Here is a 26,679-nt window from a genome sequence, read left to right as displayed (position 1 = left end):
AGACTCAACAAAACTACAAGTGCTCAAGGTTTAATTATTACAATAGAGATAATTTTCAACTACCAGATTAGTACCCAGAATTTAGTCTACATTTCTATTCCACAAACCCTTCCAAAAACTTTAATAATCCTAGTGCATTTTGGACTTAGTAAATATGACAGGAAGGAGGGCAGTTATGTCTTCTCATGACGCAAATATGGGGCCCAACCCTGCAACCCCTCTGTGTGTGGAACTCCCAAGTAAGTCATGGAGTGTTGTGTAGATTTGTAGGCTAGAGCTTAGTATGACTGACTTATGCTTCTAAATCATTTTTTCAGTGCCAGCCACTTCTAATGCAAGTAGGTCTGAAGGCAAATTTAGCACAGGTTTAAAACCTGCATCACACAAATGGTGAGGGAGATTGTCTTTTTCATGACATAGCAATCTCCATTTACTCACTGGTATGCAGAGGGGCTCAGTTTGCACCTTGATGTTAGGACAGAATTTTGCACCCATTGTACTTAAGGCTGAATTCCATCTTCCATAATAAAATGTCATTTTTACTTAGAAATTTCCCAAGATGGAAAGCCTTTGAGGTTAATGTTTTCCATGTTTGCTCTCAACCCAAAATGAACTTGTTTTGGAGTTTGATTTGGTAGTTGTTGTTGTTTTAAAATAGTCAACTGTTTACCATCAGCCACTTCCTAATTATTCAAGCTTGAATAAAACAAGTATTTCTTGCAGAGTTAAACCAGATTAGCAACTAATGTTTGGGTAGTGGCTACACTATAACTGACAATTAGTTAATGTGTTAAAACCCGCTAAACATTCAAGCATATATATGTCCCATACTTCTAAAGTAGTTTCAGCAACTGAAGTCCTCTAAACCTTTACAATTTAAATTAAAGACTTCGGCTCCTTCAAGCAGCTTAAACAGCTAAGAGTTTAGGGTAACTTCCGTTTGTTTAGCTTGTTGGGGGTTCACAGTTTAAGTATGTCTCTGTTCAGGAAGCATCAAACCAAGCAGCCCCTGTTCAACAATTTAAAAAAAATCTGATATAGTCATTCTCCTCCTCCTCTTTTGATTTAAAAACCAGGGGAGCCAGTGGGGTTGGGGAAAGTGGACAGGTCTGTGTGATTGGAGGTCATGGGGAAGAGAGATTGGATGAGAAGCTGGGAGGAGGAGAACTGGGACTGGCAGGGCAAGACAACTGGGGTTAAGGAACTGAAGTAAGGGAAAAAAACTGGGAATGGCTGGCCAAGGAAACCAGGAGTGGGGAGAAACTGGGACTAGGAGTCAGGAGGGGCAAGATTAGAATTTACTGGGCAAAAAGACTGGGAGTGGAGACTGGGACTTGGTAGGTCAGGAGAATGAGACTGGAATAAGCAGCTGTGGTAGTAAAGGAACAGGACTGAGACAGGGACAGGTTGGAGGGAATGAGGCAGAAGGGGTCATGCATGTGGGAAAGAGTACAGGGTCTGTGCCCACCTGAGAACACTCCGTTCCAGAGTCTAGAATGGAACCCAAAACTCCTGAGTCTCACCATTCCTCTGTGGTCAGCAAACATCTGTGAAATCCACTGGCAAAGCTTCTCATCCCCCTCTAGTGTTTCTTCTGATAGAGGATGATAACCTACTACTGCTATCAGTTACTTGGTTACTTCAAGTGGCAGAAGTCTGTGTGGTGAATGTAAAGGTTCCAACCCTGCTGATGAACCATGTTGGTGTCTGTAGTGAGGCAGTGTGGCTCCCCGCCGCCCCCTGAGGGGGAAGAGCCCATCTGGAGGCTGGAGTGGGCGGAGCTAGGGAGCTCAGAGCCCCCCCCCCCCCCCCCCCAGAGGGTCAGGCAGCAACCCAGAAGTATAAAGACTCGCCCTCAGAGCTCAGTAAGCCCCGAGCCACCGGAAAGGCCAGACGCCTCCAGTCTAGCCTATGGCTGGGAAAACTCCGCGGCCCAAGGTGGCCACCAGGACTGGCCGGGCCTGCCCTGCGCTCGCTACCCGGAGGACCCTATGGTGCTGGATCCTCCCAGAGGACATCCCCCGACCCAGGTACCCTACAAGGGGGAGTCTGGAAGTAGCCCGGGGGCAGCCGACCCCAGTCTGGCTGCAGCACTGCCTGAACCTATGTCAGTGTGTTGCGGCCAGGATCCCCACTGACTAAGCAGTGGGTCTCTGGCCGCTGCTAGGGCCCCGGGCTGGGATGCAGAGGAGTGGGAGGGCCTATGTCCCCCCTGCCACCCAACTCGGGGGTGGCCGTCTCCCCCTCTCCCAGGCCTCTAGAGGCCTGGGGCCTACTATTGTTGCTCAGCCCTGTCTGAGGGCCTGAGCTCTGACTCTGCACTGCCCCGCCCTGACCCAGGGTCTGGGTTTATTGCTACTGTTTATAAGTACCAGTGCTCAGCTCCAGCCCAAGGGCCTGAGCACCTGACCCAGTGTTGCCCCGCCCTGACCCAGGGCCTGGGCTTACAGTATTTGTCCCTGTTACAGCAAGGGCTGCCAAGGGAGACCCCGCAGCCAGACTAATTCCCCAATATCACTTGTGTGTAGTGAGCCCCGGCGAACCCCTTGTACAGTATCAGTAGGTTGCCACATGATGGAATTCCTGTTTTTTCAGGGCTTTTTTAAACTATGAATGACATACGCACAAAAAATTATGTTAAAAGAACATGATTAGGATTGCAAAGTCAAGCACTGAAAAGTTAAGAAATGCCAGAATTTAGGTTGCTGCCTGTGCAACATTACATTTCTTTAACCCTCTTGTGTGTTGCATTTTGATGCAATCCTTAATTACATGATCACATACTATTTTTTTCACAGGACCCTGCCTTATTTAGTGCATTAGTTTGATGGTAAATCACAGTCAATATGTAATTCCTGCCATTCTCCCAGCATTAAAAGCTTTCTGTGTTTATTCCTGGCCCCCAAAAGGATGATGATACTACTCGAAACAAAGTGAGGACCCTTTCCAAAACGCTAATGTTGAGGAGTTGAATATAGGACTAAGTGAAGAAGTTTAAAATAGTACTTGATCATGTAATTAAAGACTGCATCATAATCCATATGCACAACGGAGCTAAATTAAGGTTCTTCAGTCAATTTTCATTACGGTATTTCCTAACTTTTCAGTGCTTGAGTTTGCAACCTTAATAATGTGCTTTTAATGTAGGTATTTTAATGTACAATATAGTTAATATAAATCAGCTTGGATACAACGTCTGTTTAGCTATCTCAGTTCCAACCTGTGTGCAATGAAGTGTGACTTACTTATTCCTAAAAATGGAGGGGAGGAAAGGGTGACCACCTATTTGTTCAAAGTCTTTTTCTGTGTTTTGAGTAAGTTAAACCAAACATGCAAAAGTACTTCAAAGCTCTTTTGAAGCTAATTAAAATATCCATATCAAAATAACTTCACTGTCACGTTGCAATATGCTTTGGGGGGAAACATTGCACAGATATTCCTCTCATTCATGATATAATTTAATATTCTTAATTAAATAATAAAAGGTCACTTTAGAAATTTTCCAGAACACATGTATTTGGGGCTCACCTCTACATCTGAAAAGCATATGTTCTCTCTCGCTTAAATATTTCTGACTAAAGTTACTGCAGTTAGCAAACAGCATTTCCATTATAAATATCTATTTCCGTAAGTTCAAAGGAAAACTTAAAACTACAAAAAGTTATTTGATTTTCTCTTTCCAAAATCCATCAGGTTTTTTTGAAGGAAAAAAAAATCTGTACATTAACCATAATGAATATTAATATCATTGAGAGTCCTGAGGGGAAAAGTTTAAATAAACAAAATAAGCTACTTTGTGTGGAAAAAGGAGTGTTGATCTCATGTAGTGTCCACTTTTCTTTATTCCTTATTTCTTTTAAAACACCATAAAGTTAATTCAGCTCTTTAAATCATTCTGATTGCCTACAGTGGAAATTAAAGCCATTTTTTAAATCCACAAACCAGGCACAGAGACGGTGTCAGCATCACAAACTTCCCAACTTGGCCTGTCTGCTGAAACTGGCAACTATTATGCCAAATAATGCCAGCTGTGACCATAGGTTTTTTTTTGTTTGTTTTTACTACCTGGATAGCTGTTCACTAAGGACTGGATTGAGATCACTCATTTCACATAGGCCCCGAACAGCTGTCAGATGACTTAAAAAAAATAAATAAATCTGTAACTACTCACTTGGCTGGATTTGAACCAATAACTTAGAGGTTAAAAAAAAGGAAAAAAAAAGAAAGAAAGAAAGCAGCAACTTCACACATTACCCTCAGAAAATTTGAGGCAGACTCTTAATGTTCTTGAGTTTGGATCTTTTTTGGTGATGCTACATTGAGAAACCATGTACAAAATAAAAAGACAGTACAAAAACAGAAGAAATAGATATGGCTCACTCTGACATTAATGAAGAGTGGCTAAGTATAAATTACATGTTACCAGAATAAGTGTCTCTTAGTTTCTTGTACTTGCTATCAGATTCTTTTCAACAGCCAATTATTGGAGACCCAAGCCTAAGTGTTAAAAGGATTGTTGGCCTCTCCTTTTCATAGGATAACAGTTACTTCTTATGTGATTACAGGTGGTGAAGTTCCTGCCACATAGCTCTTTGCTTAAATTCAGCCTGTCTTTTTCTTGTAGTTGTCTTCCCTTGCCATGTTTCACACACAGTAGTGGTATTCCATCATGTATAAAGCCTTATTTTAAAAAAAAAAAAAAAAAAAAAACACACACACAACAGCCCAGAACAGCAGCATTCTATAGTAGTGGCTCAAACACTGCAGCTTGCAATGTGCCATTATACAATGTTTGGGACAAATTATTCTGAGGGGGGGGGGGGATATATTTTTATCTATTTGAAAAGTTGATGCAATTAAATGACCCCAAGAAAAAGACTTACCTAATTTAGTTTCCTTACATTTTTCTTTAAAACGTTTGGTCCAGATCTGCAAACCCCTACACATAAGAAGTCCTCACTCAAACAAGTAGCCTCAGTGTCTCCCTGAAAGTAGAATTTTGCAGGATGGAGCCATTAGAGAGCCTTACGTTTTCACTCAGTTCTTACTCAGGCAAAGTCCCATACAAGGCAACAGGAGTTTTGATTTGAATAAGAACCTCGGAATTTGGCCCAATGGTACAACACTTCAGCTGAGCAATATGAAGCATCTCCCTGTTGCAAACTGACACAGTAATGTATATTTTGTTTAACCCAAACCATATGCTCATAAGGCACTGATAACACCGAACAATAAACTCAGTTCCACATCCAAAGGAGTCTGGAAACAGTGCTACAAAATTGAATTGACAAGCTTACTCATCACAATACTCGATTTTTACGAACAAAGTAGCCTGAATTCCTTTCCATTTTTTTGTGAACAGCTGAAATGTATTGTAACCCTTACAAAAGAAATTAAAATGGCAGTCTGTGTACATCTGCTTTAATCTTAAAACAAAAGCAGTTTTGCTCTCTTTAGTGCAGGCATAATAAAAGCACAGATGGTTTAGATTTTCTTTACAGAAAGCAACTGAAAAGACTGACATCTTAACTATTTACATAGCCAAGACAGATCATAGGGATCATAGTAGGTCAAGAATTTCTAGAAGACAAAAAAGTACCCTATGTAGGTGTCTCAGAAATTAACTGCTCTCACTGACATCTCACGGGGACTAAAAATACCACTTTCTGCATTGCACAGCGGTGAGAGGAAAGTTTTAATTCATACTGCACTAAAACATTCATTTTTCCAAAAATGATAGCGACACTAATCCCAAAAGAATGGATTTCCGCAGTTACAACAAATAGTACCTAATAATGCTCAGTAAGTCGAGAACAGTACCCTTGAAGAAACAAAAGAAACAATTTGTTTGACCTGGTGGTCATTTTTATTTTTTTTAAGAATTATTCATGTGCTTTATAACTCTTTGGCTCGACCTCTTTCAAACCCTCCCATTTTTGACCATGCAGCATTAAATACAGGGTGGCTACACTGCTATAATTAGAGAGATAAACTGCAATCCCAGTGGCTCTAATGGAGTTGCATAGGTGTAACAGAGCATAATTTGGCCTATAATCTTTGTTCAATTTAAGCTTTATTTTAAACACTCTATTTCCCAGATGCTCCCATCCTGCAGCTAACCAAGGGTAGTGTTTTGGTGAGTGAAAGGGGACAAATACCAAGAGGCTGTGCCTTTGGAAAAGAAAAGGCAATGTATGACTCAGTAGATGATATTTTACACATTTTACAATAAATGCCCATTAGGGTATGATGGAATGAGCAAATAGTAGAGGGAACAAATTGAAAAAAAATACTGCTCCTTCTTAGTAGCAATGTCTCCACTCAGCCTTTGATATAAACAAACACAGCAAGGCTTGTTTTTCTGAACACTAGGTTAGTCTTGAGCAAGGCCAAATAAAAACGCTATGAACTAAATTAGCCCTGAACAAGCTTTCAAGGACTTAATATTGGTGTGTAAAAACATCACACTTGGTGCAAAGCAAGTGACAGAGCACATGGTTTGGCCTATCAAAGCTGTAACTGGACAGTTGCTATATCAGCTCAACTGCAAGCAAAGGAATCACATTTTCCTTTAAAGTAATGGCTGTGCTGAATGTTTTCATTTTTCTTTTTAGCATTTATATAAACCAGAACCTCCACAACACACACTAACGAGGCCTGTTGCAAACTACTGAATTTTGCAAATTAGTAAGTAATTAAACAAAGTACTCAAAAGGCAAGAATCATTCATCAGAAAATATACTTTGTTAATTCTGCAAGTGTATTTAGCTTGAATTAGTATATCAGAAAGTGTTCTGAAGTATACATTTGTAACAGTAAGGAACGCCTTAGTAACACAAGACCTCATGACAGCATTCTATCAAATCTTTGTACTGATGTGGAGAGACAGGCTTTTTTGTGTTTCAGTTATAGGGGTGTGAATTAGTGAGGTGCTAAATGGATCCCAGAATCTTTTGCAACAGTTCACAAGGTGCTTGATAGGAGGCACTATGACATTCAGCACAATGGTCCCCATGAGGTACTTTTGGCATCTGAGGACTGAATTGGTTTAAACAAACCTGCCTCAAAGGCGCACCAGAGACAGACTATGCACACAGTTCTCTTCACTCCAACAACTTCTGGTGACCCCTTGGGGGGTCATGACCCACAAGCTGAGAAATTACCTAAAAAGCTTATTGCCATCTTGGCATTTATACTCTGTGAGGCTATTTCTAGAACATCACAATATTTGCACAAAAACTGGCCAATCACTTGCTGACTGGGGGTAAGACATGCTCTAACTCAGCGGTTCTCAAACTGTGGGTCGGAACCCCAAAGTGGGTCATGACTCCATTTTAATGGGGTTGCCAGGGCTGGCTTAGACTTGCTGCGGCCTGGGGCTGAAGCCTGAGCCCCACCGTTCGGGGCTGAAGCCGAAGCTCTAGGGCTTAAGCCCGGGGCGCTGGGGCTCAGGTTACAGGCCCCCTGCCTGGTGGTGAAGCTCTGGGCTTCAGCTTCGGCCCCTGTATCTGGAGCAGTGGGGCGCAGGCTTTGCATAGTAATTTTTGTTGTCACAAGGGGGTCCTGGTGCAATGAGGTTTGAGAACCCCTGCTCTAACCCATTTTTACACAAGTATACATCTCCAGAAGTCACTCAGTTAACATTTGTCATTAGCTCTGTTTACAGGGGTGTCAACAGATGCTTGGAGCAAAAGACACTGAACTTTGACATCCTGCACAAAGATTTATACATTACTCAACACAAGATAAAACCAGGGTACTAAAAAACACAATCTGAGTTTTAGTGCTTTCCCTGCCTCCATCCCCAATATTGCCCTATCTTTCTTCTCGGAAACCAAGGTCCCAATAACAGCAGCAGTAGGTTTTGCAAGTATACCCAAGAATCATTACCAGAATTATTATAGCAGAGCCCAATATCCACTAACTAAAGAATTAGTCCTAACTTCACAGTGTTTAGATAGATGGAATCCAATTTCCTGAAATTAAGCCACTGAATCTGAAATCTAGCCCAGGGACAGTGTATATCTGCTATTTGAAAGATGCTGTAAAACTACAATGGTGTAAGCCAATAGTCCTGCAAATTATTTTATTGAGTTTTTTAAACTGAAAGCATCCTGGAAAAATCCTTACAAGTGATAATCATTCAGTGTTTATGCAAAGTTTAACTCCAAAAGTTGCTTTCAGGAAAAAAAAAGTCACCTAAGTATCCCTGCATATATTCTAAGCAAGTTTGAAAATGCAAGGAACACCATGAGGGAGTGTTAAAAAGCAGACACTTTTGGTGGGCATGCTTCAGTAGTGACACAGGTTCAACCGAGGAGTTATAATAAAATATGGTTTGGGGATTATTACTGAGCATTTATTTATATGTAGTGTCATAGGAGCGCATAGGACTTTAAAAATGTACAATCCCTGATCTGAAGAATTCAGAATTTTGGGATGAGTCTACAAACTCTTAACATAGAGTATTGCATTTACTGATGACCAGTTCAATTGCCTTCAGTATTTTCATTATTAATTATTCATTATTAGTAGTAGTACTATCACCATAGCACCTAGGAACCCTAGTCATGGACCAGGACCTCTCTGTAGAAACACAGAACAAAAAGATAGTCCCTGCCCCAATGGGCTTACGATCTCAGTAGGAGACAACAGACGGAGCCAGCAAACGGCAGAGTACAGGTAAACAATGAGACAATATTGGTAAGCATGATAGACAATGATCTCTGTCCACAAACAGCTTAACCACAAGTTTTTTGTCGGCATCAAGGCAAAGAAGAATTTTGTTCAAATGACTTCAGTGGGTCTACCTACACAGTTGAGTATGCCACACAGAGTATGGGTAGCAGAATCTGACCCAAAGAGACAACTCATCATATTAACACTACACCCAGTAGTACAAGTCTGCAGAATAGGGGCCTAAATTATGATGCAAGAATAGATGACATGAGGCATAGGACAGAGTGTTTATATAAAAATAAAACTCAGGATGCTTGTTGTAACACTGTGGGGATTTGTTTTAATTAATTTAAATGTTGTCTAGTTGGATGGATGTATATATCACACAGCAACTTCACTGTAGGAACATCATTGCCTTAAGCATATTCTCAAGTAAAGTCCAGCTCTAACCTTCCTGAATGAGCTCATCATGAGAAACTCTCCCAGCCCCCAGAGTAAGGAGGAAAAAAGGAAGGTGCAAACCCCTGTGGAAAACATACTTGAGTTGTGCTTAACACAGAACATATGTAGTCTTCCCATTCTTGCTGTGCATAAATACTCCAGCAGAGCCACGTTAAGTTAAACGTCTAGAAATCGCAGACCAAACCATTTACAGGTGCTCTTATTTGAGGCCGAGGATACTAAGCTATGTCCTGTTTGCTGACATAATACTGTACCATGAATTACTTCTTTGTAAAGCAAATTCAAAGAAAGTTGTTCTGACTGACAAGGTCTTTGCTAGTGATATTTACCATCTGTGTTTTTAAAGAACCTATATTTTAGGGATATTATATCTCAGCTGCTTCCATTTAGAATGTATTTTGATTTAAAAGTTTCTCTCAGTCAACTAAAGGAGTATGTAATTAAGCATTCTGCAATTTCAATGTCACAGATGCTAATCAGTTTGTGGCAATCAATTCAGCTTATACTCTCTGTGCAAGTTTCTTCATACCAGAACAAGTTGTGTCCCCCCATTGTGTCAAGTCTTGTTAAACTTACAGGCAAGGTCTTCTGGAAGGGAAAGGAAAGGGATGTTACAGAAATTATATTCTTCATGGGATTGTTCAGAAAGACTGCTAGCTATCCATCTCAAATCCATTATATAAAACTTCTGCAAACAAGAACAGATGCCTAAAAACTGAATCCCCAGTATGCTGTTATATAGCTTATACAAGGTTCTGGGCACTTTTAAACATGGACCAGCCCTTTGACATGTAAGCGCTGGAAAAGGATCTTGATTAGGACAGGAAGGATGGTCTTGTGGTTAAAGCACTAAACTGGGACTCAAGAGATCTGGGTTCACCTTTCTCCCACCCTTTGACTTACCTATTTAGATTTAACCTCTTTGGGGCAGAGACTAATTTCATACTATGGCTACGTACAGCTTCTAGCAGAATGGGGCCCTAATCTTCGGGAGAGCTTTTAGACACTACTGTGTATAAAACAAAGTAATAATAATAGTAAGAGTGAAATCCATACTATCTGAAGAAGTGCAAAAGGATAGATGGACCCTTTCCTAACTTCAACAGCTGCTTGAGGTCTCTTGTGGCATCTTGATAGATGGAGCCATTCATACTCTTTATTGAGTGTGTGCAATGCACCCATTTCAAGTGGCGCTTACAGTGACAGCAGTGCTTTTAGAGTTTTATTTCATTCAGTTGAGTATTTTATAAGCTCACACAACTCCATTAAAATTTATAGAACGTGGAGATGAGGAAATGCCTGTTTTATCATTAAATAAATAAAGGCTTTTTAAAAGGAGAAAATATCATATTTTATCCCCAAAAGAGCATATGAAAGTACTCACAAGTATAAAAATGATTCAGTAAGTTTAATGCACTCTTTGACATATGATGGGGATCCAAGGGAAGAATAAGTCTCATACTCTGTATGTGTAATACACACAGAGACACACGCACACTATATAGAACCATACACAGATGTTCCATGCACCTTACAAAATATTATGCATAGCCTCAACTACTACACACACATTAGCATTACTCAGGTCAAAACAAAGGAAAGAGTCTGATACAAAAACAACAATCACAGTGAAGTTTCTCCCACTCTGGAAGGCACCCAGACCCCATAGAAGCTTATAAAGAAAAGAGGATAAAATTTAGAACTGCCACTCATCACAATTTTTAGCTCATTCTAGACAGGACAAATAAATCTCTGCTTCAACCTAGTCTTCAAACCACTTTGGAAGTTCATCCACCAGCTGATTTCAATGCAACACGAAGAAGCAACACACTCTCTCGTTTCTTTCCACCAAGAATTGAGAGAGAAGAGGGTGATAAAAGGGGAGTCCCCAAAAGTGGACCCCAGGAATAACTGGATGGGCAGATGCTTGGGGATGGCCAGGACCATATATTACAGTTAAGCTACCAGCTGCTACTAGTTTCAAACTGTCTCCATGCAGATGTACAAAGTACCACAGCAGCAGTAGGGTGATGCTACCACAGCATTTCAATCATAATAAATCAAACAGCCTTATTTTAAATGACTAGTTTAATGCTATCTGAATTTTTCCTGTTCAAGAAATAGTGGTGCACTCCATTTTCCATGAGGGCTCCTGATGTGTAATTTACTGTCATCTTAATGTCGTATCAAACACTGTGCAAGGGTGTTTGTATTCAGCAGCATTCACTTCGATTAGCATTCCTTCAAAGAACAATTAAGTGCCATAGAGTCATCTAAAAAATAAGTTTCCAGTGCTCAGAATAGTATGGAAAGAAAGAAGAAGAAAAAATGAAACACTGTCTTCTGCTTAGCTATAGCAAATTGTCCATTGCAGTAATATAAAGTGGCAATGAGCTCAAGTCCAAACAGAAAAAGATTCCCATGTTGAGCATGCTAAAGTCAAGATAACACGAGCCTCTTGAATGAACAAGGGTGCAAGAGCAACCCCAGGAACCATGTCTTCCTAATGTTTCCCTGATTACATCTTCACATTCCACTCAAATGACCGAATGTACAATTGAAAACTGAGTGTGGGGCAATACCTGCAAGTTCTGGCAGCAGATATGGGGTCAAACACAGTTCTGCGCTCAGTAAAGATCTTAACACTTCCATAATCAATTTGCTGATAGACATAAGTGTCATGCTTGGAATTTCCTAAAGAGCCCAGGAATTAGTTACCAAACTCATAAAATTTCAATTGGACATAAGCTCTATGGAAAATCTCAGCCCTACACCCGTGTGACTTCCCATGCAGCAGTATTCCTTTAAAGTTCTAGCGTCTCATTGGATTGTCAGCACTTCAAAGGTGACTGCCCGGTACTGTATGACAGGCAACACTGGTAATCTGTTTTAAGCCATATATTTGTTACATTACACAGCACACAAGTGGTTAACGCATCAAGGGGAAACTTTCAGATAAGTGCAAGAGAATTTACTTGTGCAACATCCTTAATGTCAACCGGTGTGGTGCTGCTAAACTCCAAAGCATCCTTCTGAAAACACCAGGATTACTCACTGTCCCACTAAAAGTTGCTTTGTCCCACTAAAAATATGGTAGCCAATCAAGTTGTAGGCTGTATTATTTATATTCAATGTTACTTAATGGTTCTGCTGGTTGTTGCCAACATCTTATGTTTCACCCTACTGTAAATAATAGTGTCTGTTAAAACACTCAACGTGCCATTTACTATCAGGTAAGGGGTCCCTCAGGAAATGGAATCATTCATATTTTACAAAAGTAACAGCATGAACCCTGCTTCAAGTCCTGTGCAGTTCAGTATTTACATGCTGAAAAGAGAGCAACACTACATTTCAGATATTATGTGTACACAAGAGTTGTTCATACTCACATAATAACTACTGGGCATATTTTACATTGTGGGGGATCAAAGTCAGTCACCTAATTCCTTTTTAGAACAACTAATTAAAACGGGCTCAGAGGTGCCAAGCACCAGCAGCTCCCATTACCTCCAGTTGGAGTTGCGGTGCTCTGTTAGATGCCCAACTTTAGATGCCCAAGATTGAAAATTTGGGCTGTTATTTTTAGAAGCTGGGTAGGGTTTGTGATTAAACCAGACAGCTAGTACCAGACTCAGCCTGCATTTTATTTTAAAAATAAATATATATGTGTCATATGTACACATGATGTACATATTAATTTATTCTGTAAACACAAATAAAGTTACAGTGCTTTAACGTGACCTGTCTTTCCATTTTTCTGATTAGATTATCAGTCCTTGTAAAGTGACAGATTTTACACCAACTGATGATCTAGTCTTAAAATTTCAGAAGGGTTGGAAAGTGGTATGGATCAACATTACACAAATGGATCAAACAGGAACGGTCAAACCTAAATAACTTGAAAAATTCACTGGACAAATTGGAATGAATTTGTGTGATGTTTCCAACTGCAGGGTGGGTAGAACTACATCCAACATTTCAAACTGGTACAGAAGAATGGAGAGTAAAGAAGGAACATGCAAGAGCTTGACATTTAAAGCTTTAGCTAACTCGACACCCAACTTAACGTGTCCCTCAATATAAACAAGCCAAAATATAAAGGGTTATCTCTTATGATAGCACACATTTTGGTTTTATTACTGTTACTTTTTAGCATCAGGCTAAGGCAAAGATGTTTTCTGAGGGATTCTGACTACTCTTACAAAAATCTGATTCTCTGCGTTCACCTGCTGTAGAATTGGAGAATATACAATTGGAGCTCAATCTCTGTCAATGGATGAAACAGGGTAAGATGCAGTGAGACTAGGCAGAATTACTGGATAGGTATCATATGAACTGTGGATTACCAATGTATGGCTCATATGAGATCAGAGTTTCCAACTGGTGTCAATAAGGATTGGAATTTTGTTTCTGCGAAGATGATCAACTTTTAAACCTCACAAATGTTGACAATGTTTCTTCAGCTTTGTCCAACATAGTTACACCAAACCACCAGCAATACAACCGGAAGATCTATTAAAAACGGCAACATTTTTATATCCAAATTCCCCAAAGTTCATCACCTGTCAACCCTGTATAATTTTTTTTAAAAAAAAAAATAGGGTGTCTTCTTTATTTTCTAAACAGTGATAAAAAAGATTAAGAGTAGCATCTTACCTGACCATAATCTGTCCTGAATACAACAACTCCCTCTGCGCAGGAATGTACAGTGCTTGGATAATGCTGACCATTTTCTCGCAACCAGACTCGTGATCCCTATAACAAACAAATACATTCAGACTTTAGAAGGTGGGTGTACATAGGCAATAAACACAAACTATTCAATTGAAATTTTTTTCTTGGAAACATTTGCCAAACAAGAGACAAAGCAAAGGTCTGGTCCAATTAGGCAAGTAAGAGAATGGAACAAGATCATTTCCCAGTGAATATTTGACAATTACTACTCAAACAGTAATTGTGGGATATCTAGACTACAATGCTCCCTTTATTGTCAGCAAAACTAGCTGGAACCAAATCACTGGGTCTTACGCCTTATGGGTTAACGTACATGAAGTTACATTAAAGTGGTTTTTAAGTTTACAGCCCAAGTTAAGGGTTTTCCTAGAGCTGGCAACCCCACTGTGCTTTCATTTTCTACCTTTCCTGAAGGCACTGCTCTTCCACACCCTTTAAGTCAACTGTATTTTAGACATTTCAGAATCTCTCCTTACATTGGGGGACTGGGAAAGAGGTGTGACAAAGGAAGGCAGAAGGAGGTGGGGGGCTGGTCTACACTAAAAAGTTAGGTCGATTCAGCTACGTTGCTCAGGGATGTGAAAAATGCACGCCCTTGAGTGACGAAGCTGAGTTGACCTAACCCCACTCAACATAGACAGCGCTATGTTGCCAGAACATTTCTGTTGCCCTAGCTACCATCTCTTGGGGAGGCGGATTGCTTATGCCAACGGAGAAGCTCTCCCATTGGTGTAGGCAGTGTCTCAGCTTCTGCAGCACAGCTGTGTTGCCATTGCATTTCAAGCGTAGACAAGCCCTAAGTGATTGTTAAAGATCTAATCCAAACTTCTCTGAAGAAAATGGAAAGACTCCCACCGACTTCAATGAGCTTTGGATCAGGCCCTAAAGCTGCTTAGCAGCCCAACCCTATGGGCCTCTCCTACAAGGAATTAAGCGCTCAAATACGTTTAGCCCTGGCAGGATCAGGCCCTAAGATGATGACTTGGGAGCACATTCTATTTTGCCTTTTCAGGGGAGGATGGTAGGTTTGTTCCTCTTTGAGGACAGCCATGTTTCTGGATGCTTGAGAGTCATGTGGTTTGCAGAACATTTAGATCTATCCAACTTTAGTACTGCAGCACAATAGTCATTTTATCTTAGGATTTTCTCCCACTGTTAACATTTCTGTAAGAGCCGACAAGGTAAGTAAAAAAAAGTATCTGTCTGTACAAAGTATTCCCACAAAAGTTATTTTTCTCCTATAGATCAGTGTAACGCTCATTCTGATTCAAGAGTGATGACACAACTTACAAGGAAACAGGCTTGTCATCGAGCAGTATTTCTCACCATTACTACAAATGAGAGCACTCCAAATGCAAAGGACAAAGGCCTTTTTATGTTAACTACTGACACATTATTGCTATAAATACATTCATCACCATCAGTAAGAACAGGTTCTGCCAACACAACTACCCCACAAAGCCAGCCCGTGCTTGCTCAGATACATGCTTATTGTTTTCATACAGATCCATACCCTTTGGATCGAAACGGTCTTCACTGTTGACAGTGTGATATGAAGACAGCAGTAGCTCAAAAGATAAAACTGACACTTGCAGCTGCTTGTCAGCACAGTCAATTCAGTTATTAGCAGACAGCTGCTGCCTAGGAAGCATGGCTGTTTTCTCCAATTCACTAAGTGGCGTTTTAACATTCACGCTTTTGTTTGCTTTAAACTGCATGTACGCAGAGCCAGAGTAGACATACGCACAGACCTGGATCATGCTGGCCCCTCTGCAAGGACACTGGAAAAAGAAGAGCACTAAGTGTCTTTCCCACTCTAGGCTATTCATAATTGCAGTCTCTTTACCCAGGCAAGTAAAGGGACTTTTCTCACCAGAGGTCCAAATTACCACAAGGGGAGCAAGAAAGGTCCATAAACCTTTTCCCAGGAACAATGCTGGGCCTGCAAACTGGCCATCACAAAGAAAGGTGCATATTCCCTGAAGGACGGGGCAGTAAACATATTTCCCCTGCACCGGCTAAAACTCTGGGAGGGATTATGCCTCTCAACACAGACAGACTCCTGAAGTTTCCCCTGTGGTAATGTGTGATTTAGCAGTACCCTAGTGAATGAATTACACAATCTGGCCATATCTATACATAACTAAGACATAACATATATACAGAAAGTGACGGTAAAGTGGTTAGAATTGACAGCATGGACTCATCCGCAACTGACTGCATGCATGTCCTTGGTCATGTCATTATCCTTTCCACTTTAGCTTCGTCCCTCTGTACAGCGAAAATAATACCTAGGTTACAGGAGTGTTGTGAGGCTTAACGTCAAGAAAGTGATTTGAGAACACTGCTGTGAAAGAAGCTGTTTGAGCACAAATTATGTTACATAAATACAACTGTGCAGCCTGATTCACCATTGCATTACCCTAGTTTTAGGTTAGCGTGATTCTGCTGAAATCAACCGGAGTCACGCCCATGTACAGTTGGAATAATCCACTGTGGTAAATCAGGTCCATGCACTTTTGCAGGATTTGTCATTTCCTCTGTACGGATACTGTCTGACTTACAAACACAGACCTGCAAGGTTTGCCAAAACAAATATTTACCCACATGTATACCCTTTTACTTCTGTGTTCAAATCGTTTTCTCGTAAGGGGAGGAGGTAAATGTCAGCCTGTCATTTAAATTGCCCATTGTGAATATTTCTGGATTACAAGGCAAAATTTGGCACACACAGCAAGTAATGGCTTGGAATCAGATTTAAAAGGTGTGAAAAATAAAGATACATCTTGTAAATTTGTTGTAACACATTCATATGCATTCAAAATCATTTACTAAGTGCAACTGACTTATATGCTGTAGGATGCAGCACCTCTGTTTTGTTTATTAAGGATATTTCTCAAATTTTTCCATCCCATGCCCCCATGTTAAAACAGAAATTTAAAAAAAAGTTCTGGACAAACGTACACCATTTACATCTAGCCATAAAGAAAAGGTGGATGTACCCAACCTTCTGAAACTAGTTTGTGATCCCAAGGGCATGTGTCTTGATCCCCCCTGCCCGCAGGTTGAGTACCCATGGTTTAGACCTTATACAATAGCCCATGACATGTACTGGGTAGCGACACAGAAATCTCACTGGACTATATTTGGTTAGAAAACAGACACCTCTTTCTACCTCAGAATCAAGAGCTTTTTAAATAAATTTTACCAAAGGTAAGCTTCATTTAAAATCTTTAGGTACATTTTCACTTGAACTTTTTACTCATAATGAAATTTTTCCTTTCTTAGGTTTGCATCATTTTTAGATGAGACTGGGGAAACAGTGGTTTGGTGTCGGTCAATATCTTTGGCAACTCCATTCAGTTTCAAGACCATGGGTGCTCACTTCACTTTGATGAGAGAAAGAAACTACCACACGTTGAAGTGAAGGGTTTTTGTGCATGTCCATACAAGCAACATTTTCCCCTGAAGGAGGAAAAAAAGCAGAAATACAAACTGCTTTATTCCAAAGGTCTTTTGGACAGTTATGAATAAATGCTAATAACTAGAAACTGCCCGTTTCTTTTTTGTATCGGTTGGGATATCACCATCGCATGCTATTGGCCAGCCTCATGTTGGTATTCAAACAACTGGCTGATATGAGAAAGGGATCTGGTGAATGCACAGGCTATCGCTCATTGTTCCAAACTTATTTTTAGATGAAAAACAACTGATAACTTTGTTACTATAAAGCTCCCTAATATGCAATTTGACATACTGCCAATCTGTTATTCTATGGCAAAATAAACAGGAAAAATAAAGCCATGAAACATACATTTGTGTTACAGATACTACTCACTGGATTAGAGCCTAACGCTTTTTTATTTCAGTTAAATGAGACTATAAAAATGTTTAGAATAGCATTCATAGAAGAGGGCCATCACAATCATTTCTATAACCAGCAAATACATTTCCCCAGAGTGCCAAGAAAAAGAGAGGCCTATTACCAATAAGATTTCGTACTTAGTCACTTTGACCACTATCATTTCCAAAATAGCTTTTATTATTGGTTTTACCTCTTGGTTTGTAAATTGCACATCTGCAGATCACTTTCTTTAAGAGGTTCGGGGTGGGGATTATCTAGCATATTTTACTATGAAATAAAAATATGGCCCATACTTTCTGTGCTGTCAGGATAACAAATCCAGCTCTTATTTCCTTTGTATGGGAAATATATGTTCTACAAATGACAAAATTAGTCAAACACTGTATTTGAATTTACTAACGGACAAACCAACCTTCTGCAAAGCCAGCAAAGTCCAAAGTTAATTGTTCAAAGAATGGACAACTGTGAGCATACAAGCTACCTGCGGAAAACAACCCGTATGTGACCTATTGAGAGTCCATATTAATGACACTGACTGTTACAATGTTTTTTTGTTTACACAGTAATTAAAATGTTATACATATAACATACAATATACTACTTGTTTTTGGATCCACATCAAATGCCATTCATTTACATGTTTACAATGTTAATTACAGTTGATTTATTTACACTATATTTTCAAGCTGCTTTAAATTTAGGCTAGTGATGAATATTCTTTAAGCTATATTCACTAATCAGCCTAAGTGTTTTTGTTTTCATGTGTGGCAAGAGAAATGGAGCAGTCATACATGTCAGAGCCATACAGAGATTTCTAGTTTATGCACCATAGAACAACTTGGCTATAAATGCTAAGTCTGAGAGAGAGAGAAATGATGCAAGTTCAACTGGGTCGAGTTAAAAAAATAAATAAATAAATAAATAGTAAGAACAAAAAAAAAAAATCCTGCCCAAAAAACCATGTTTGCCTTCAATTCTTCCTGACTACCACCTCACACTCAAACCAGTGGAGGAGCTACAACTTGAGGGGTTTTCCAGTCAGAAATTACAGACTTTGCAACATTTCAAAGAAAGATAATTTAACAGGTCTTCCACACACACACCAACAGTACTAACCTAATAACGTAGGTTGCTCTGGTTAACAAGAAAAATATACATTTCCAAAAGAGACCTCCAATTCTGGGTGAGACATCTAGGGGGTCAGATTTTCAGAAATGCTGGGTGAAACCCTGGCCTCACTGAAAGTCAGTGGCAATGTTTCCACTGACTTCAATGGGACCAGGATTTCACATGCCAAATATTCTTAGATCCCACTGACTTCAAATTCAAGTTGTGGGTGCTCAGCTTTTCTAAAAATCAAGCTTCCATGTGTATGCCAGGCTAGACACTCAAGCACGGGGCAACCAAATTTAGTGGAAATTTTTTACAATTTGTTTACATTGCTTTATGTATTTTATGCCACTTTTAGTGTCTCTAGCCATTTTGTCTGCTCCATGTTTCCTTCCTAGTAGTATTGATTTTCCCAGTTTATGTTTCCTGAATCACTTTGCTGATAAAAGCACAAGAAGAATTTTCACTTTTATGCAAGGTGCAGTATTAAATCAATGTTATTTATTTAAAATCTGAGCTACTATTTCAGCAGCACCATGCAACCTACCACAGGAAAATAAATGACTATTCCAGAATTTCAGTTCTGGAAAAATCCACTGACTCTAGTGCACAATATGCATTACCTTTCCACTAACAGTATTTCACTGACATTTGGCAGGTGGGGCAAGGAGTACTCAATATGTCTGTGAAGACACTGAAAGGAGACAAAATGGTGTGACTATCTTTCATGGGAAAACCTCACATAGGCCCTGAGTTAGTAAGATACTTAAATAACTTCAAACTCAATGGAACTACTCACACACTTAAAGTTAGGTACATAGTATTACTAATATTGTTTGTATTATTGTAGCGCAGAGGAGCCCTAGTTATGGACCAGGATCCCATTCCCAAGACCCCATTTATTCTCTCATTCTTTATTGGCAATGAATTTCCTTCATAAACAGAACCTAACTGTTCATGGAAACATATAATATATATATATATATAAATTATTACACACACACACACACAGAGGCACGAGTTGCATACCAGTTTTGGTTGGTTTCAACACACCTATTACTGGTGGATGTTCTTCTATGGCCACACACAATTTCCTTGATTAATGGATTTCAGAAGCGGACATCAACTCCAGGAGACTGGAGACTGCCAGGCAATATTAGTTCACCTATACGTTGGCTACTTTAGTTACACCATTATAATAGATAAGGTAGAAAGAAAATCCTTCAGCTGATGACATTGCAACTATAGTGCCATACTGTTGACACTGTAGAACTAATATTATACTTTAATACAACCAAAATGATTAATTTTTAAAGCGTCATCGTAAACGTTATTTAAAATTAGACTAATTCCCAAAAATACGATTGTTTCTAACAGTGAAGTACACCCATTGTATACTGTAGAATCACGGCTGCAGTAGCACATACTGATCGAGTCCCCTAACAGCATCGGTCACAGCTGGGCTGGAATCACTGCATAAGTCTGGAGCCTTTTTTATATAAATCTAAAGTACTGAAATAATAGGATAAATAGATAAATATTACTCTCTTGGGGTGGGATTTCCAAAAGCACTCAGCACTGCCCTAACTCTTTTTTCATTGATTTTAGAGGGAGTTTTACCATTGAATCCAAATGGAACAAGGTTAGGCCAACACTGAGCACTTTTGAACCTTCCCCCCTTCCCCCATTTATTAGTTTTAATTGATTAACTACCTTACAGAACCTTTTATCTAGAGGAATCTCAAAGTCTTTGACAATCTATACACACATACGCACACACACACCACATTCATCTTCCAAGTGGAACATGGCAGTTACTTAACAGAACCAGCAAAACTACACAGTAGTTTAGGACAGGAAGAAAGAAAAATAATCTGTCTAAATGAAGGTGCAGAAGGCAAGGGGAAGAGCCACATTCACCCCTTAATATAACGTTGCTGAAATCAATGGAGTTACAGAAGGGATGTATTTAGCCCAATGTAATTGCCCAAACAAGTGGGATAGGGCCAAACACTGGATTTAACAGCCCTGACTCCTGATACCCTGGGCACCTTCAATCGTCACAAACGGTCAGGAGCATGTTTTTACATCTCATCCAAAGAGAGTAACTCCAACAGCAAAAACAACAAGGAGCACTTCTAGCACTGTGCCGGGATTCAGAGCGAACAGTGCATGCAGCACCTCAGCAGTTTGGTGGGCTCCAGTTCAAAAGCTGGCCAGTCTTGCCCAATCTTAGCTTATGACAGCGGACAAGATCATAAATTAAGATCATAAATTAACTGGAGAAAGAATTCTAAAATATGACAATTGTCACGTTTCTCATCTTCTAGTATTCCCACCCTCTCCTTAAGTTTAGATTTCTGCCCAGACAGAAGTTTGGTAGCCCAGAAGTTAGATTAATGCACAAATATTTTCCTCTACACTAGCTATGCACTGGTGCTTTGCAGTAACACTCTGCTTAGTTTTTTGTTGTTTTTTTTTTAAATTCAGAAATCTTCCTCTTAAAACATTCTAGGTTACTTAACTTTTAGCAACCTGGCAATCTAGAGAAGAGTATTTCAACCCTATTCACAACAGATCTGGAGCATGTCCTAGCATCCAAGTTGTTTTTTTCTTCTGCTTGCCACCTGGCTGTTTAGAAAAGAACACACAACAAAGGGAATTGTAGCTGACTCGTGAGTACTGTGTGGCATGCATGCCTCAAGCAACATGCGAAAGGAAGAACTCACTAGCAAAGTCCATGGTTCAGTTCGAGACCAATGGTGATAAATGTTTCTTGCTAATTGTTTATTAGGCTTGTGCAGATTCCTCTGCAAAAACAATTTTTCAACTTGCAAGGGAAAAATAATCTATTTTTAAAATTCTTTACTTGCAGAGTAAGGCAAGGGTTAAACAACTTTAATCCAATTATTTTAAACTGATTTAACAGTAAATAAATAATTTTCTTCCTTTCAGACTTGGGTGGGAAGCAATTGCCATTTACTTAGGAAGATGCAAATTTTTCCAGCTCATCACACCAATGATTGCATCCGTTTCTGAACATTTTTTTGCTGAATAAAATGTACTCTACTGTTCACTTTTCAGAATAAAACATAATACCCCACAGCCATGTCGTAATGTACTTTTTGCAGGCTGTAATTACACTACACAACCACCATTATGCCTTGTCTACACAGGGAAGTTGCACTGGTTCAACTTAAAATCAATTTTTAAACCTGTTTAGTTAAACCAGTACAAATGTCTGTATGGACACATTTATTTTGAATTAAGTTTTTGTCCGTTTAGCTTAATTCACCTCTTAGGTTACAATGGCATACATTTGTCATGTAGCTAAATCCTCTATTATTTAACTACTTTTTGCCAGTCATCCTATTTTTTTTTAGTATGTGGAGTGTATCAGACTAAGATTTGCTTGTGTGAAAGAAGCTCTAACACTAAAATACACAATGTCAGTGCTGGATCTGAAAGCAGAGGTGTGAGACAGACTGTTGCCTGACTCTGGTGAAGTTTGTCCCTCAATGAAGTTTGGCTCAATGAAATCCTTCTGAAAAGCAAGCATTTTGTTTTTAATATACAGAAGATTGCACAAAATGATAGGCACATTCAAAACAGTACAGTAACTCCTCGCTTAACGTTGTAGTTATGTTCCTGAAAAATGCGACTTTAAGCAAAACGATGTTAAGTGAATCCAATTTCCACATAAGATTTAATATAGATGGCGGCGTTAGAGTCCAGGGAATTTTTTTTCATCAGACAAAAGACATTATATATCTCTCTCACACACACACACACACACAGTATAAGGTTTAAACAAACAATTTAATACTGGTACACAGTGATGATGATTGTGAAGCTTGCTTGAGGTGGTGAAGTCAGAGGGTGGGATATTTCCCAGGGAATGCCTTACTGCTAAATGATGAACTAACAGTTGGCTGAGCCCTCAAGAGTTAACTCGTTGTTAATGTAGCCTCACACTCTACAAGGCAACACAGATGGAGGGAGAGACAGGCAGACAGAGACACACACCGTGAACTGCTGACAGGAAGCTCCCTCCATCCTGAGCCCTGTCGTGTGTCCCCCCTGCTCTATGGAAGATGGGGTAAGCGGGGTGCAGGAGCACGGGGGACACCCTGACATTAGCCCCCCTTTTCCCCCTTCCTCCCCTGCACAGCAAGCAGGAGGCTTCAGGGAGCAGCTCCAAGGCAGAGGACAGAAGCAGCACATGGCAGTGGGGGGAGGGACAGCTGAACTGCCGGCAATTGATAGCCTGCTGGGCATCTGCCACACAGGGAACTCAGGGGAACGGGGACCTGGGGGGCTGCCAGTCCACCCTAGTTCCAAGCCCCCACCAGCTAGCTGCAATGGGCTGCTCTTCCTGCAAGCAGTGGACAAAGCAGGCGGCTGCCAAACAAGTTATAAGGGAGCATTGCGGAACTTTAAATGAGCATGTTCTCTAATTGATCAGCAACGTAACAATGAAACAACGTTAACTGGGATGACTTTAAGTGAGGAGTTACTTGTACTCCCAGTGTAAGAAAGCCACAGCTCCACCTCTGCCAATCATGATCATCAAATAAGGCTCATGAGGACTGATTCACTTCCTATTCCCTATATTGCCAATTTTCATGATTTTACTGCCAGGTTCACAATATTTGGTGTTTTCCTTAAAGTCCCAGCTCCTGGAAACATCCGATTACATGAGAATCTCAGCATTTATGTGTGTGTGTGTGTGTGTGTGCGCGCACGCACACACACACACACACACACACACACACCATCCCTCATGGCTGCAGAGAATAAACTTGAAAATGTGAACCCTAAAGGCTAAAGGGAAATAAAAAGAACTCAAATTTTAAAAAGTCTCCTGATTTTTAAAATCACTCAGTCTCAGGATTATTTGGCTCCTGACTTCTGAGCACTTTGGATTAGAAATACTGTATTCCCAGATCTAATAAAAATAAGGAGATACTGTTGAACACAGTCAGCAAACATTTCTTTTACTTATATTACTAATAACACCGTAGATTATTGAAAAAGTGGAAGAATTTTAAAATTCCAGTTTACTTGTCACTATTTAAGTCATATTTATATTTATTTTGCTTATTGCCTCTTTCACCTTGAGCAAAGAATAATCATTAAGCCTGTTTCACTTCTGTTTATAGTTTCACTTTCAGAGTCTGGGCATTGCAATGTTTGGGTTTCAAACACTGCAAGGAATGAATTTGTTTTTAAAGTTTTCACTGGAATTTAAAGAAAACAAACAAACAAACACTCTGTAGAAATATTTCTATCATCCTAGCTTTTATCAAATTTAAATTCTGGACCAGATTCAGCTAATAGTTTATGACCCTGATTCTGCTAACACTGGAAGGACCAGAAGTAGCCAAAGCTGTGACCTTTGGACATTCTTGTCAAAGCTAGAGAGACTGTTCTCTGTCTCTGCTGTGGGCTGTCTGGCTGTTTGCTCCAACCCTACTCCTCCCGTCTCACAGTCCCTTTGTCTCAGCTTCACTCCACACCTGCCCCTTCTACTGTCTCTTTCCCTGCCCTGTCCCCCTGCCCTTCTCTTTTTTTCAACCCACCCTAAAAAACCAAAACCCCCAAAATAGGGTGACCAGACAGCAAGTGTGAAAAATCGGGATGGGGTGGAGTGTAATAGCCACCTATGTAAAACAAAGCCCCAAATATCGGGACTGTCCCCATAAAATCAAGACATCTGGTCACCCTACCCAAAAAACAAAAAAAAACAACTCATGGAACTATTGTTTTGCCATCACATTGTTCACCCTGCTTGTGTGTACTATCTCTTCCCCACCCCTACTCTGTGTCTGCCGTGTCTATTTAGACAACATTTCCTCGTTGTCTTGTACTACCTTGTCTCTCTGTCCATATCCGTCTGTCGTCTCTTGTCTTGTACTTTGCTGGCTTTTTGTTCTGTTTGTACAATACCTAACACACGAAGCTCCTGGTGCTCATGACTGTGGTTCCTAAGCGCCACAAATAAATAAATTAATAAAATAATAATCCACTTGCACTTAACTTCACTCAACTACAGTTTCATCAAAATCAGTGAGATTACCCATGTGAGTAAAATTATGTGAGTGTGTGTTTGCAGGATCAGGACTTATTGTACATAGGTATCTGATTAGAATATTGTCATTAAAAGGAAAGAACTCAATTGTTTGAAAGTCAGGAAGTCAGAATGTTCCACTGAAATTATTCAGCTGAAATTCCCCCAGCAACTTTAGCGCTGCTTTTTAACTAATGATCACCATTTCCCATGCAACTTTGAACAAAGGAACACAAATTGCAATTATCCCTGAGATAATGAACTCTAACCTGCAAACCTACCTGCTAACTTGTGGGTGGGGTCCACTCACTCCTTTTCCACAGACTACAACTCACGTGATCTACACTCTCCACTAAAACCTTCCCCTTTCCACCACCACACTCCTTATCCCACTCCATTCATAGTCCAATGTTGTCCAGAGAGGACACCCTCCAGACACAGGATGAAGATATACTTTTTCCAAGTCTTCCTGGAGCATATGGAACAGAACATCCATTCTTAAAATAGGTCTAGGAGAACCCATACTCTTTATACAGGCAAAAAAAGTAGGTGCAGGTAATATCAAGCAACAAAAGGTCATGTGATTGTAACAGACACACACAACCGGGAAGACTAAAATTTCATTCCTGCAACAACTAAATTCCCCTCCTTGCCAGGGGCAGAGTTAAGGACAGTGTTGAAACCTCAACGAAGTATTTCTACTAGACTTGCAGCATGATACAAATGGTACCAAGAGGGATTATGAAGCAAGTAGGGACAGCCGGGAGTGCGTGCTATGTATATAGGATGCAAGTAACTAAAACCAAGTTGTAACAACAAACAAGAGCAAGGAAATTAAAGATTTGGGGACATCACTCCATTCTGAACACATCTGTCGTGCTTTGGTATTACGGGGGGGTCGGGAGGGGGGAATGTCTCCAAACAGTGGGTGGTCTTCAAATAACAGGCACTAATGTAGTATATAAACACATCATGATGAGTGGAGGACAGAATTAAGATTTCCTGCAACTCTTCTTTTGTTGCCTTTTTTGTTTTAAATCAGCACAGAAGGCGGTTCCTAATATTGCCAGCCACTGCGAGCAGCTTCACATTCAAGTTTGTATGGGGACTGCTGATTTAGAGCAAACTTCATTGGTTCATGTATGACCATCTCAAAAAAGGGTTGTGAAATGAACGGCTGGAACATCGAGCTCACATGCCGCCGGCAGGAGACCCACAGCAGTTGTAAACCCCTACTCGAAACCACACTGAACAGCTCCAAAATGTGTGAGGTCACATGGTAAAAGCACTCCCAATTGCATGGGCAACAGACAGCAATGGCGCACAGAGCTTATATATCATTAAAATAGAGGGCAGGGGTCTATTCACGAATAACTGAGGTACTCGTACTGGTAGGCATATCAATAGTTGGCAAACACCAGTCAGTTCAGAAGAGATAGTAGCTCCTGGTTTGGGCACAGCAAGGCCCTGTCTCATACTTTACATCACTCAGGCAAACTATTGTGTCTGTACAGAGTCCACTGAAGCCAATGGGCCGCCACTCAGAATACGTTTATGAATATAAAATTTTTGCTGCAATCTTTAAGCTAACTCTTAAAACGTGGGGAAAGTCAGTTAGTTGTGGGCCTAAGGGAACAAGGGGGAAAGTCAGTCAGTTGTCGGCCTAAGGGAACAAGAATATTAATAAACGCACACAAGAACACACAAAGAACAACATTTTTCTCTGCCTTTTTGGAGACAACTCACAAGGATGTTTGCG

At 40.1% G+C, this 26,679-nt stretch overlaps 1 protein-coding gene across 1 annotated transcript in view; it reads right to left on the bottom strand.

Moving 5' to 3' along the window:
• The window catches only part of MYO10 (myosin X), a 246,042-nt gene that overhangs the window by 179,164 nt on the left and 40,199 nt on the right, over window positions 1-26,679 (bottom strand). The window contains exons 2-3 of the mRNA XM_045006733.1: window positions 13,798-13,896; window positions 4,902-4,985 (exon numbers count right to left, since the gene is read on the bottom strand). Of these exons, the coding sequence (XP_044862668.1) occupies window positions 4,902-4,985; window positions 13,798-13,896 (183 nt within the window). The remainder of the gene's footprint in view (window positions 1-4,901; window positions 4,986-13,797; window positions 13,897-26,679) is intronic.

The sequence above is a fragment of the Mauremys mutica genome, chromosome 2 (assembly GCF_020497125.1).
Source record: "Mauremys mutica isolate MM-2020 ecotype Southern chromosome 2, ASM2049712v1, whole genome shotgun sequence".
Lineage (NCBI taxonomy): Eukaryota > Metazoa > Chordata > Testudines > Geoemydidae > Mauremys > Mauremys mutica.
This window is presented reverse-complemented; position numbering and strand designations above follow the sequence as displayed.